Source organism: Limulus polyphemus, unplaced genomic scaffold, assembly GCF_000517525.1.
Source record: "Limulus polyphemus unplaced genomic scaffold, Limulus_polyphemus-2.1.2 Scaffold208, whole genome shotgun sequence".
NCBI classification, from domain to species: domain Eukaryota; kingdom Metazoa; phylum Arthropoda; class Merostomata; order Xiphosura; family Limulidae; genus Limulus; species Limulus polyphemus.
The window spans coordinates 787626-803253 of NW_013665818.1; the positions used below are offsets into that span (position 1 = coordinate 787626).

General features: G+C 35.5%; 1 protein-coding gene across 1 annotated transcript in view; it reads right to left on the minus strand.

The window, feature by feature from the left end:
- LOC106478401 (sushi, von Willebrand factor type A, EGF and pentraxin domain-containing protein 1-like) overlaps positions 1-15628 on the minus strand; it is a 133905-nt gene that overhangs the window by 106291 nt on the left and 11986 nt on the right. Inside the window, exon 2 of the mRNA XM_013938945.2 lies at positions 2382-2637. Coding sequence (XP_013794399.1) covers positions 2382-2637 — 256 coding nt within the window. The remainder of the gene's footprint in view (positions 1-2381; positions 2638-15628) is intronic.

The following is a 15628-nucleotide window of genomic DNA, read 5'->3' on the forward strand; positions in this document are numbered from 1 at the left end:
CCAAGAGTTGACGGTGGGTGGTGATGACTAGCTGCCTTCCCTCTAGTCTTACACTGCTAAATTAGGGACGGCTAGCGCAGATAGCCCTCGTGTAGCTTTGCGCGAAATTCAAAAACAAACAAACAAACATACACTGATAATGATTATATTTATAATCATAAGTGATGATGAAGAATGAAATCAATTTTCATTTGATGTATTATTTGTGGCTTTTATAGGCAGTTCTGCATCTCTGAATGATGAAATATTATGGTTCTCAAATGATGCTTGACGCTAAATGGCGAAAAACGCATTCAAGGGTATCTCCACGTGCTCATAATAGGTAGTGCATCACAAAATTTTCAATGTTAACATTCTAGTTTATGCTTAAGACATCTTAAGCCTTCAACAAAGCATAGTCTTGTTGGGATGTGAGGGGATGCACAGTGGATCTGACTAGCCCTTCCTCTAGGGGCATACTTTACTGTACATGTCACAATGTTTTTAGTGAGTTACATTAACAATTTAATTGAACTACTTTCTGTTCATGTTATACCAATTAGCATAGAATAAAGTCGTAACTAATAATCCATATCTTAATGCTGTATAAGTTTTAAATTCTTAATTTCATTAGGAAATAGTAAAATAAAATCCTGAATTACCCCAAGTGTGAGAATTGTGATATTTTTTCTCTAGGCATTCCCTCTTCTCTACTTTATTCACCATCTCTCAAATAAGTACAAAATGTAAAGTAAACTACTCATTATAATATTGGCATCGCTCAGGCAAGACATAATTTTCTTAGCCTTCAATCTTGTTTGGTTACAGAGCCATCAAATAGAAAATCAGACCCCTTTTGCCACACCCACCTGTCACAGCCTCTCGTTCAGGATTTGCCAATAATTCTATCTTACGTTTAATACTATACTATTTATAACCTGTAGAAAAACAAGGTTTTCATCTGTCAAATGACGTATTAAATTACATTGTTTTCTGTAGAAAGAATAGTCAATTTCTCTTTCAGTACAAACTTTGTTCCCACAGGAAACAAATGAATAGTTTGGATGAATCTTTAACGGCTCTTGTCTCATTGTTAGAAAGCCAGAAAAACTCTAATAATTATGGGACATTATTTTATGTTCTTTGGTGTATTATTCAATTAAATACAAATATTTAGTGTACTACTACCATTAGTATAAAAAAGTAGGCTTAAGTGTTCTCGACAGACAAAAAAAAAAAAGAAAGAAAGAAAGCCCAGATGATAAGTACTTTATTTCTTGTTTTTCATGAGTATTTTTTATTTATTATTATAAAAGTAACTATAATGTAAAATTTGGAAACTTCTTAAGTTAGTTAAGGTTATATTGGGTAAAATAAATAATGATAATATAATACAAATTTCTCACGAGGCAGCATGGGAACAGCCTGGAGTTGCTTGTGGGTAATATAATTGATAGCTTAATGTGAGCAGCACTGTTCCTCTAGTGATTTACAACTCATAATGTTGAGAATTAATAGTTAGATACAGTTCAAAGGGCAATGAAACAATAAAATTTAAGTATAAATAGATGTATACTGTTAAAAGCATAAAATTACTAAGGATAAAAATATGCAGTTTCATATGACAATTTGAAGTCATTCTAGAAATAAAAAAGGGTAACTTAGATTTATTTCGATATTTTAAGTGGGGTGGTTACGAGTTCGGTCAAATTGACCAACCTTGTATAGAGTTAGCGAAGGGAAAATATATAGTTTTACTGACATAAACGTTTGAAATGTATTTAGGAGTTTTAGAGATCATGCAAATGAAATTTGTGATTTTTGAGATGAAGAAAAGTATCATAATTTTAGCATGAAAATCACTTTAATCTTGGACTAGTAAAAAAAAAAGTCGATATATTCACTGACAAATCTTTATTAAAAATACTTCACTAAAAATTCAGATTTTTTTATATGTAAAAGACATTTAACATTTACTGAAAGACCTCCAATTTATTTGAAGATACACAAACTATATTAGAAATTAGTAGTATCTAAACTATAATAAGTACAAAGTTGTCAGTTGTCAGATGGTCCATCAATTCGACTGCGTGCCCATATTGAGAGAGAAAGTCCATAACCTATATGTAGCGCCCTACAGTGACTCTTGAAAGTACTGTGAATATATTTGTTGTAGCTCAGACAACTCAATGGACCATGATACTTGGTGAAATTCCTCGTATATAGTGTTATATAACAGACAAATTGAAACAATGTTCACACATATTCTTCATTAATAATCCATGCTGGCTTGGGTAATTGTAAAATAATATATTATGAAGAATCTTTATTCATATAGAACAAAACAGTTATAGTCATCATATTCATATGCTTTGAAACCAAAACTCAACATTGGCATTTACCTTCATGGAGGGCTCTTCGTGCTAAAGCTTCAAATTCCTCAAAACTATCCAAGATGTAGCAATGTTCCTTCGAAGGTTCTGAGGCCATGTCGTGCAGCTCTCGAACATTGCCATTCTTGATGCCGAAGGTGAAAATTTGGACACCTTGGTCTCTGAGATCTTTTGCTGCTGGACGAGGATCACCGCCATTGGAGTAGCCATCAGTGACCAAGAAAATCGCTTTTGTCGATTCAGGTCGGGCATACTTTAACACTTCCTAAGTATACATGTAACTTATTTCATGTTTTATTTCTATAACACTGAGTTTAATTCTAGAATTATTTACAGTAATCCTCACATAATATAGAGAAAGTAAATTTTTAGACAAAATCATTTTCTCAGAAGATAGAAAAAATAAGATAATGATATCAATTAAATTGACGCTTTAACGTCTTTCATCAACATACACCAGAGATACATTCTAAAACAAAGATGTTATTTTTGAGTACGAGTTTCTATTCGAAAATATTTATCATTAACTCTTTATAAGTAAATGAATCTGAATCTCATTTCTTGATAAATATAATTCCAAACACTTTACAAACAAAATGTGTATAACTAGATGTCATTTTTGCAGTGGCTCCATAAGTGGAAACTTAGCTACATACTTTGATGAATTAGCTATATATTAAAAATTTTAAAAATATTCTTCAAAAAGCAGCTTCGATGTTAGTGGTGAGGACAGCAGCAGACAATATTAGCAGGGGGTAATATATACGAATTGCATCACAGATATGGTAACTATTTAAATATAGTAGCTAAAATAAAGAAATCAAATAAAAATTGCAAACAGGTGGATATGAAAACTACATAAAATACATTATGATTGTCATGCTCTTCAGGGAAAGTACATTAAAATAAAATTGTTGGTTATCTGCGAATTGTATATATATTTACACTTTGATTTGGAGAAGTGACGAGAGACCAAAGTTCTCCGTGTATAGAAAACAAACCAATAGAGGACATTTCGTACACTTCTTCTCAGCACATAACACAGTGAAGACAGGGTGACATTGGGCTACTTCCTGAGGGTGTTACATATATTCAGCCCAGAATCCTTAGATAAAGAAAACGAACACATAATGGAAGCTTTCAGAAAGCTGCAATACCGTACAGGCATGTTTATAAAGCTAAAGGAGAAGAGGAGGAACATCATGAAAAGGAACAACGAAAGCTGACAGGATGAAAGAAACAAGAAGCTCATAGTGCTCGGATGCAAGTCCCATCAACAGCATAATGAGACACAGAATCATAGAGGTGGTAACAAAAACAGGAATAAGAATAGGAGGGATGGTAAAGTACAGGAGACAGAAACGCACAATAGACAGCAGATACTGCATTCCATGTCAGCAGATGTCAGAAGACACAGTGCAAAGAATACAACAGTAGCACATGCAGAGGAAGCAGAACACCTGCCTAAATCAAACTAAACTAAAATTGTCAGAAAATAAATGAAAAACCAACAAAGGAAAGCTATAGAAGCTGCTTACATCATATTAGAAAAGAACATAAACACCACAGCGGGAAACTGCAAGTGGGCCGAAACAGCAGCGAGTCTAGCGAGACAAGAGCATTTTATTTTTCTTTGCCAACCATGGGATGACGCAAGAAAACTTCGAGAACAACCACTTCCAACCCGGGAGCAGACACCAACAAGGAAAATTCTCGTGAACAACCATCACCCAAAGCCACGAGAATAGGACTACAATAAAAAGCAAGCCATTAACTAAAGAAGAACAGCTCGCCATGCTCCAAAATTGTTCTGACCAAACCCTGAGCCTATCAAGTTGAGCTTTAAGCACAGCAGAGCCTTTGTCTTCCTCGCCATGCTCAACACTAAATGTTTCACCAGCCAAAGTCACGAAGACCATTCCTTAGCCACAGTCGCCATTAAACCAAGCACCGTCTCACAAACATCAACAACCACAAGAAGTCGAAAAATGTCTCCTAACACGTCATCCAGTCAACAATCTCACTTTCCTCCAGCAATAATCGTCCAAGGCATTCTACCAACCTTCTGAGAGCCAGAAATCGTTGCAGAGCTCAGACAATTGTTTCCCAAAATCATGTTCACAACTGTACGCCGATTATCTAAGGGAAGCATCGTAATCAAGACCAACGACCCTCGAGAGTGTGCGAAACTACTCAAACCATGGAACAGCACTGCTTTCCAAGGAACCAAGTTAAACATTCACGTCCCCAATGACAGCCGACCCAAGCCCTTGAATTACGTCATCAGAAGCGTTCCACTAGACATTCAACCCGAGGAAGCTCTCCAAGAACTCACCATTCAAGGTATCAAAGCATCTAAGGCTGAACGCGTCAAGTCAGCCAGAACTGGCCAGGAAACCCCCTTAACCCTTTTACTACGACCTACTTAATTAATCAAGTTAGCAGTTGCCTCCGACAAAGACGCAGCCGAACTGATCAAAATGGTAATCAACATTTCGTATGTTCATCACCCCGTTGAAGCAGCTAAATCCACATAGTGCTATCATTGCCAGAAGTTTGACACACAAGAACAGCATGTACTTCCCATGCCAAATGTGTTCTTTTTTGGCAAACAACACCCTGTAACAGACTGCCAACGCCAGAGACCGTATGCCACATACGCCAAGAGAACCACACGCCGACAGCTATAGAGGACGGCCGAAATACCAGCAGGTTCTGAAGGTAGTCCGGACCTCCAAGAACATCACCGACGCAGCACCAACGGCCACCCACCCGCATGTCCGACGCCAGTTATCTCTCAACCGTGGACCTCCAGTTAACCCTTAGCAAAGCCAGCCAGCACCCGGACCAAGCCTTCTCCAAGAACTAACCCAAGACAGATCCTACGCTGAAGCGACCAGGTTAAATCTCCAGTATAACGTTTCTCCAGAAACCATCTCAGCCTTCATCACTGACCTCCTAATCAGGATCATCATCAGCGACATCCCCACTCCAGATTAGGTCATATATGATGCCTGCCACGCCGCCTTCTGCTACTTCAATGTCGTCGGTGGAACCACCCGAACGACTGAGAGCCTAAATCGACAAAAGATCAAGAAGACAGACAAGATCCGACCTCAGGAAAAGATAAAATGCTCAGATTGTTACAAGTAAACATTCAAGGTGGTTTAAATAGCAAAAAATATGAACTGTTCAACCTCAACGCTAAACAAAATTCTGATATCTTAATGAACCACTACACAATCAGCAAAGTAACTTTAATTTTCATAATTATAAAATAATTTCAATCCCCAAAGCAACAGGCACACGTGGAATCATGTTACTACATAAAAGAGATTTTAAAATATCCTTCCCTAATATCAACATTAATAGCAGAAACGAATATATATTTTGTTTTTTATACCCTCCTAATCACGCAAAAATAGCTCTATTAGCAGCATATGTCTCACCTCAGGTGGTTAGGGCGCTTGACTCGCAATCTAAGGGTCGCGGATTTAAATCCCCGTCCCACCAAACATGCTCACTCTTTCAGCCGTGGGGGCGTTATAATGTGACGGTCAATCCCACTAAGAGTAGCCCAAGAGTTGGCGGTGGGTGGAGATGACTAGTTGCCTTCCCTCTAGTGTTTCACTGCTAAATTAGGGACGACTATCGCAGATACCCCTAGTGTAGCTTTGCGTGATATTCAAAACAACCAAACAAACTCACCTAATAAAGAACCCGACTCTTTATTCCAAACAATAAGTACACAATAACCCTAGGTGACATTAATTCAAAACACAGATTTTCATTGCCGTACAACCAACACCAATGAAAAAATCCTGCATGCCCTAGTCGAAAACAATTTAATGATAATAAATGATGCTACTCCAATACAAACATTTCATTAGGGCTCACAAGACGTATTAGATCTTGCGGTAATCATGCGCGCACTCATTCCACATACTCATAACTTACGTGTTCAAGAAAATAGAGGTAGTGACCATGGCTCCTTATCCTTTGAATTAAATATTAATTCACGCCACAACAACTTAACACCACAATGTACGATTACACCAAAGCGGAACACAAAACCCTTCTCTTTTCTGGCTTAAATTTGAGACCATTTACAACGACTCGCCAGGATCCATCACACCATTAAACATAATAACGACTGCGCTTCAACTGACTAAGAAAAAGCCATTTTATTTAGCGAATACTACAAAATTATCTTTACAACGCCCAATTGAACAAGCTTCAATCAAGAACATTACCGCAAAGTCAACGCTCATATTACCGATAACTATCACACTTTGAGAACAAATTTTCCCGTTAATCTAAAACCTAAAGACATACCAACTAATGTAAGTATTAACAGACCTATATCTCTAGCAGAAATTAAAGCCACTGATAAAAAACTTAAAAACCCACCCCAAGGTGAAGATGGCATAAGAAATGTAATTTCAAAAAACTCGTCCGAATCACTTCTTAGGCACCTTAGTGCCCTGTTTAATCTGTCTTTAAACGCAGGATACCTTCCAACTTCTTAGAAATCAGTTATTATTAGTATTATCCCCCCAAAAGGCGGTAATCTTATTAACCCAGAAAATTACGATAAGTCTTTTAAAGTTATTGAAACAAATAGTTACAAGCAGGTCATCTGGAGTCAGCCTTTATTAACTGACATACAAAACGCGTGTAGGAAAAAGCGTCAAACCACTGACCATTTGGTCACATTAACCGAAGATGTCTAGTGTGGCTTTAATAAAAATCATGCAACAATAGTCTCATTTCTTGATGTTCAAAAAAATCATTTGACAGTGTTTGTCACAATGGCCTAAGATATAATATAATATTCCAATTCCTCTCATAAGATGGATTTCGAGCTTCCTAACAAGTAGAACAGCTAAAATCAGACTAAACAATAATATGTCCACAGCTTTTAACTTATAGGCAAGAGTTCCACGAGGCTCTGTGCTAAGCCCCCTCCTGTATATTATATTTGTTAATAATATAAACTTCTCTGAATTTACTGAAAACTTCGCTTTGCAGTATACTGATAACGTGGCCGTTTGGAGTAAGTCACGTGACCCACTTATAACAGTCAAAAAAGTACAACTCTTTCTGCAACGTATAACTAAACGGTGTAACACCCGGCACGTATTACTCAATCCATTAAAAATACAAACTATAGTATTCAGCAAAGTCCTTAAAAGAAACAGGAAAAAGGTTAATCAAGTAAAACTCACCCTCTATGATACTCAAATAAAATTTAATTAAATTTTTAGGTATAACATTCACCAACTGGCTGACATGGAATACCCATATTAAGGAAATCGTTAAGAAAATAAATCAAATAATAAATTGTCTGAAGAAACTAGGCGGTTATGCCAAAGGTTGTGATGTCCAAACCTTATTACTAAATCTACAAAATTTGCATTAGATCAGTTCTATATGGTAGTGCCATTACATATAACATGTCCAATAGCTTATAAAAATCATCGGAAACAGCACAGCTAAAAACAATTAGAATAGCATATCGTCTCCCCGTTTACACATATCTTCATGACATTAGCAAGATGAAAGCACGTAAAGAAAGATTTCTTGAACTATCCACAGCATATTACAAAAAATTCAAATACTGTAATTCCCTATTGAGTAAAATCAAGAAATTAGCTGAAACACCTTAATCATGGAATAAACACATATCCCCTTTTAACACAATTCAACCACTTAATACCACAAATAAGTTACCATAAGCATTTACCTTTTCCTAAACCCTCCTTTTACAGGTTTCCGACCAGCCATGGAACAGGACTACGTGGTATATTTGTTTACATATTTTACTGTACTTAAAGTGTTCAGATCTACTGTTATTGTTGTAACTATTATATGTTCATCATTCTTGTATAATATTGTAATCTGTACTTGTAATTTCTGTTTACCTTGTTTATAATCATCTGTTGGTTTAAGAAAATTGCAAGTTTTTGTACTTGTTAATTGTCATAGATATATGTTACTATCTTGGCCCCTTTTAGGGCGCTTTGTTTGGCCCTCTAGGAGTCGGAGCGTGCAAGCTCTTATCTCTCCTGCTGTGTGTTTACGTAAAGTTATAGTGGGCTCAAACAAGTGGCTTCGCTCCCCAGTGGCACAGCGGTATGTCTGCGGACTTACAACGCTAGAAATCGGGTTTCGATACCCGTGGTGGTCAGAGCAAAGATAGCCCATTGTGTAGCTTTGTGCTTAATTACAAACAAACGGGTGGCTTTAAGTCACGCAACCAGACAAACTGACGAAAGAACCTTCCAAGTCAACTCCGCGCAGCTTTTCCGTACTGCTTGAGGCGACTAATGAGAAGCATAAGATAATTATTCATTACCAGAAACCATTAAAACAATTTCAAGAAATAAAAAAAAGGATAAATAAACAGGAAATCAAGCAGCCCAGAGCGGAGTGAAGATAATTCCAAATTCTGAACACTTTTCGTTTGAAACCTATATACCTACCTCGACGACGACGACAACAACACGGTGTCATACTCTCTCAAAGAAGACATATTCGAAACGTTGAGAGACTAAAGATCCTGTTGTAGCAATTTTAGTCTCATTGTCACATTAGTATCCTTTTGTCGGTATGAATAATAATTATATTTACACACTTTCCGTTCAACATTAAAGTCTTTTCGGTCAAGCTTCTACAGCTGTAGAAAGATGGAAAAAATAGCTGAATGATTTCAGAAATACAGTGGTGTAGCGATGATTTTTGAACCATGTTCTGTTTTAAGCACGACAAGTTTCAAAAAATATTCATTCAAATTACACAACTAATAAATATTAAACCTGTAAAGATTAAAGTTCAAATAATAGAAAATAAAACTGCAAACAGAAGGATATAAAAGCTACTGAAAATGTATCGCGTTTGCTTCTGTCTTTCAAACGGAAATACACTTTCGATGCCGCTGGCATATGTATGTCCTGTTCTAGAAAACTGCCATACGATTTTGGCATTTTGTATCACCATGAAGTAAGTTTCAGATAGCAGTTGTCTTTTTTTTATTGTGTAAACTTGATACGTGGTGAATTGTTTATAAACGTAGAAGAGAAGGAGTTAGTTATGTGAACACAATGATTTTCCATTTAAGCTTCAGTTAATTGTTACACCTTGAGAAAGACGGTCGAGCGTTCGTTCCTGTAATGTGTTCAGTTTTAAAGATATGAAATGTTAAAGTAAAGCACAGGCACCTATATTCACAGCGACTTCTCTTGTCAGCTTCAACTCATAAAATTAATAGGTAAATGTATTATTTGGCTGTAATAAGTACTTCTCTTGCAGTTTCTTTTTGTACTTAACTGTTTGTAGTTATCTAGTTAATGGAAATTCAGCTTAACAGTACTAAAGTATGTTGACAACAAAAATCAACGACCAATTCGAGTGGGTGGACACACGGTAACATTTTCACCATATATTTATTGATAGCAGACGTGTATACATATATATATATAACAAGAAAACCAGCATTTACTGACCGTTAGACAAGCATTTCCCAAATTGTTCAAGATAAAAAATGTGCACACAGTAAAATATGTGCATAATATGAAATTTTGTTTCACCTTGATAGCCAAACTGATGACATTATGTACTTATATTGTACAGTGTATATAATTCTGACAAACATTGGTATAGAAGCAAATACCAAAGCGTGGCATGGCCTAAAGTTTATATCACTGAACTCACAATCTGCGAGAACGAATACCGTCACCTAACCTGCTCGCCAATTCAACTAAGGGGACTTTATAACTTGACTGTCAATGCCAATTAGAGATGAGTGATATTCACTAGGCGTGTTCTCTCTATTCTATCACTTCAAAATTATGGGTAGCTTGTACAAATAGCCATCGGGTAGTTCTGAGCAAAATCCAACAAACAAGCAAATACCAATGCACATAGTGTTCGCCATAAATGTGATGATATTGTATCAGAAAACTATTGATATTTAACAAGAGCTATAAAAAATTACTATTCACATAGAAATAACTATTAGACGTGGGACATCAGTGATGATATTAAGAACAAGTGAGACAATTTACTCTTTGGGCCGAATGAGTCTGTTTGTTCATTTTTAAGCACAAAGCAACACACTGTATCTGTGATCTGTTCACCACGGGTATCAAAACCCTATTTTTAACGTGAGAAGCCCACAGACTTACGCTGAACTATGGGAAGTCCGAACATCAGTCAAAACTAATACTTAATTTTAAAATATATTCATTATTTTAATCTTTTGCAAAAGTGTAACGAATTTTTAATTGTTTAAACGAAGAGCTTTTGGAGCTAACAAGTGTCTCAAATCTCCAAAGCTCTCTGCAAGCACAATGTGTTAGTGAGCTGTGTGACCTTATTACTCTGGCGCTTCGAGACTTGCCCTTGATTACGCCAGAAGTGTAGGACGAGAGATTTATCAGAAACTACCAACCATATAACAATAAATACTATATACTTATCATGATCAGCAGACATATCATTTAGTAGACACTAACAACAATAAATAGACAACTAAAATATGCCAGGTATATTAATTACCAGACATATATAGGCAAACTAATATCATACATATGCTGAAAAGTACCAGATACATGTGTACTTCACCTGACACACAGTACTGCTTACTACATATATGTCATCATGTTAGGTCCTAAATATTACTATTATACATATTCCAACAAATACCAGAAACATATTAAAGACAGGGAAAATTATCAAATGAAACACCAGCAAAATTAACCAAAACATTACTAAAGCAGCTTATTTCACGTGTCTGGAATGGTTAAGTGACAAAATATATGTAATATGCAGCATAAAATATACGTATAAAAGTAACATTGTTCTGCTTTTCTGACACAAACAATAGTTCACGCCCTGACCAGTTGATGTATTCATAGTGTGTGAGTTAACTATAATCTCGGAAACACATGTGAGGGAGTTTGACGAGGTGTGAGTTAGCCATAAATCCTAAAATATATGTGAAGGAGATTGGTATTGTGCGAGTTAGCCATAAACTCTGATATATATGATAGGGAGTTTCCTAGTGCGTGAATTAGCTACTCATTTTGAAATACATTTTAAATAGTTTGAAATATACACGAGGGAATTTCAAAATGTATGAATTCACACTGAAATATAAGTGAGGTGTTTTCATGATAAGTGATTTAACAATAAACATCTGAAATATTCTTTAGAGAGTCTGATAGCCCGGGAGATACCTTTAACGTATGAAATATTTGAGTGAGTTTGATAGTGTGTGAATTAGTCATAAACTCTGAAATAAACGTGAGGGAGTTTGGTGGTGCGTCAGCTATAGCTATTAACTCTGAAATATATGATCTGGAGTATGATAGTGTGTGAGTTAGCTATAAACAGTGAAATATATGCGAGTGATTTTGACGTTTAGCCATGAACTGGGAAATATTCCTGAGGAATTTTGATTGAGCTTGAGTTAGATATAAAGTCTGAAATATACTTGAGAGAGTTTTACAGCGTGTGAATTAGCTATAAACGCTAAAATATCCATGAGGGAGTTTAATATTGCATGATTTAGCTATAAACTCTGAAGAATATGTCAGGGATTTCGATGGTGCTCTAGATAGCTACAAACTATTAAGTATATGTTAGGGATTTTGATGGTGCTTGAGTTAGCTATAAATACCGAAATACAAGTGAGTGTGTGAATTAGCTAAAAACGCTAAAATGTACGTAAGGGAGTTTAATAGTGCATGTGTTAGCTATAGACTTTAAAGATATACGTGGGGGAATTTCAAAATGGGTAACTTACCTATAAACTCTGAAATTTCAGTGAGGGAGTTTGCTTGATTTAGCTGTAACTTATGAAACATATGTTGGGGAATTTGATGGTTCACGACTTAGCTATAAACTCTTAAACATATATATATATATATATATATGGTGTTTGATGGTGCGTTATTTGCTATGATTTTTAAAATGTGATGGGAGGGATCTTGATATTGCGTGAGATAGCTGTAAAGTCTGAAATATACATTAGGGAGTATGATAGTATACGAGTTAGCTATAAGCTCTTAATTTTTTTGAGAGAATTTGATAGTGCTTGAGTTAGCTGTAAACTCTGAAATATACGAGAAGGTTTTTTGATGGTGCTTGATTTAGTTGTAAACTCTGAAATATACGAGAGGGTATTTGATAGTGCGTGAGTTAGCTATAAATTCTGAAATAGACGCGAGGGAGTTTGATGGTGGGTGAGTAACCTCTGAACTCTGAAATGTACATAAGTTTGATAGTGAGCTAGATAACTATAAACCCTAAAATATATGTGAGGGAATTTGATATTGTATGAGTTAGCTATAAAACCTAAAATTTACGTGTGGGAGTTTTAATAATGTGTGAATTAGCTCCGCATTTTCAAATATTTGAGAGAGAGTTTGGTACAGCGTAAGTGAGCTATAAACTTTGAAGTATATTTTATCGAGTTTCATAATTTGTGAGTTAGCTATAAATAAAGAAATATATATGTGATGGAATTTGAGAGTGTGAGTTAGCTATAACACATCCAATACGTGAGGGACTTTGATAGTGCAATTGATATATATAAATGAGTTTGATTGTGCGTGAGTCAGCTATAAGTCTTGAAATATACGTTTGGAAGTTTTATAATGTGTTAGTTAGCTACAAAGTTGGAAATATATATTAGGGAGTTTGATGGTACTTGAGTTAAACTCCCTAACATGTATTTCCGACTTTGTAGCTAACTAACACACTATAAAACTTTCACATGTATATTTCAAGACTTATAGCTGACTCAAGTACCATCAAACTCCCTAACATGTATTTCCGACTTTGTAGCTAACCCAAGTACCACCAAACTCCCTAACATGTATTTCCGACTTTGTAGCTAACTAACACACTATAAAACTTCCACATGTATATTTCAAGACTTATAGCTGATGGTACTTGAGTTAGCTATAAGGTCTTACAAATTTTTGAGATAACTTGATTGTGTGGGGGTTAGCTATAGACAGTGAAATGTATTTTAGGGAGTTTGGCAGTGCGTGAAATTGCTATAAACTCTGAAATATATGAAAGTTAATTTCAAAATGCCTGTCTTAGCTGATGTTATATATGAAGTAGTTTAATAGTGTGTGAAATATATGTGAGAGAATTTGATGGTTAGTGATTTGGCTATAAAACTTTGAAATATATGTCAGAGAGTTCGATGGTGCGAGTGTTAAAAATAAACTCTGAAATATAACAAGTAATTTGATGGTGCCTGAGTTAGATGTAAACTATGAAATATTTGTGAGTGAATTTGATTGATCGTGAGTTAGCTATACATTCAGAAATATACATGAGGGAGTTTGAGTTAACTATATACTCTGAAATATTCGTAAGGTAGCCTGATAGTGCGTTAGTTAGCTATAAATATTGAAATATATATTAGGGAGTTTGATAGTTCTTCAGTTAGCTATGAACCCTGAAATATACGTGACGAAACTTGAGTTACCAATAGATAGTGAAATATATGTGGGTGAGTATGATTGTGAGTTAGCTAGCTATAAATACTGTAGTATACGTGAAGGAGTTTCATAGTCCGTAAAATACATATAAACTTTGAAATATACATGAGAGAGATTGAGAGAGTGTGAGTTAGCTATAAACTCTGAAATGTAAGTGGAAGAGTTTGATGGTTCTTCATTTAGCTATACAAGCGCCGAGATACACGTGAGGGAGATTGATAGTGAGTTAATTAGCAATAAACTTTGGAATATACGTGATGGAGTTTCTTAGTGCATGAGTTAGCTATAAAAAATTGCTAAAAAAGGGGAAAGAGTCTGATAGGGCTTAAGACAGCTGTAAATAATGAAATATATTTCAGGGAGTTTGATATTGCATGAGTTGGCTAGAAAACATGAAACATACGTGAGTGAGTTTTATAGTGCGTAGTTACAACCCCTTAAATACACGTGAGGGAGTTTAGTGGGATGTGAGTTAGCTATAAACTTTGAAATATACGTGAGCGAATTTCATATTACGTGAGTTAGGCATATACTCTGAAATATACGTGAGGAAGTTTGAGTGTGTGTGAATTCGCAATCAACTTCAAAATATACATGAGTTTGTTAATGCGTAAGTTCATCATCATCATGTGCCGTCTTCCTCAAGAAGGTTGGTTGTCACAATCCTCCACTCTGTCTGTTCTATGCTTTTCTCACCAAGTCTTCATATTTTACTATCTCAGTCCGCTATTTGTTATCCACTGTTCTTGGTCTTCCTCTGTATCTTTTCCTTTTTATTTGACCCTCTGGTAGGACTCACTGAATGTTGTCTCATCTCATCATATGGCCAAAATATGTTACTTTTCTCTTCTTGATGGTTGGTACAACATATCTTTTCACATTCACCATACTTAGAATTTCTTCATTTGTTACCTTGTCTATCCAGGATATTTTCATCATATTTCTGAACACCCACATCTTAAATGCTTCTCGTTTGTTAATCAATGCTTGTGTGAAGGTCCATGTTTCACAGCCATGTTACAGAGTTGACTAGATATAGCACTTTGTGATTCTCTTCCTTGTTTTTTCATTTATGTTCTTTGAGGTCAGACTTGTTTTCATACTATTAAAGTCACCTCTTGCCACCTCAATCCTCTTCATTATTTCAGCTTCACATTTTCCATCACCTGTTATGGTCTGGCCCAAGTATGTGAATTTCTCTTCTTATTATATGTCTTTTTCTTCTAATTTTATCTGAATTTCTGGCTTATTATCATGTCTACTTATCAGCATACTCTATGTCTTCTTAGCATTCATTTTTATTCCATACCTCTTTCCTGTGTTATTTACATCATTCAAAATAGCCTATAAGTCTTGTTCTGTTTCAGCCACCAGTACAGTGTCATCAGCATATCTTAAATTGTTTATCACCGTGCCACCAATCTTAATACTTTTATTACTCTCAATGCTATAAAAGATGTTTTCTGTGTATAAATTAAATATACATGGGGAAATGACGCATCCCTGGCATACTCCTCTTTTAATTTATATTTCTGGCGATAATTCTTCTTCAGTATTTATAAATGCTTTTTGGTTCCAATATAGATTTTGTATCAACTGCAGATCTTTGCCATCTATATCTAGGCTTTTCAAGCATTCTATCAACTTTTCATGGTTTACCCTGTCGAAAGATTTTTCATAAACAATGAAACACACATATACATCTTTCTGCTATTGTTCTTAAATTGAAGATTC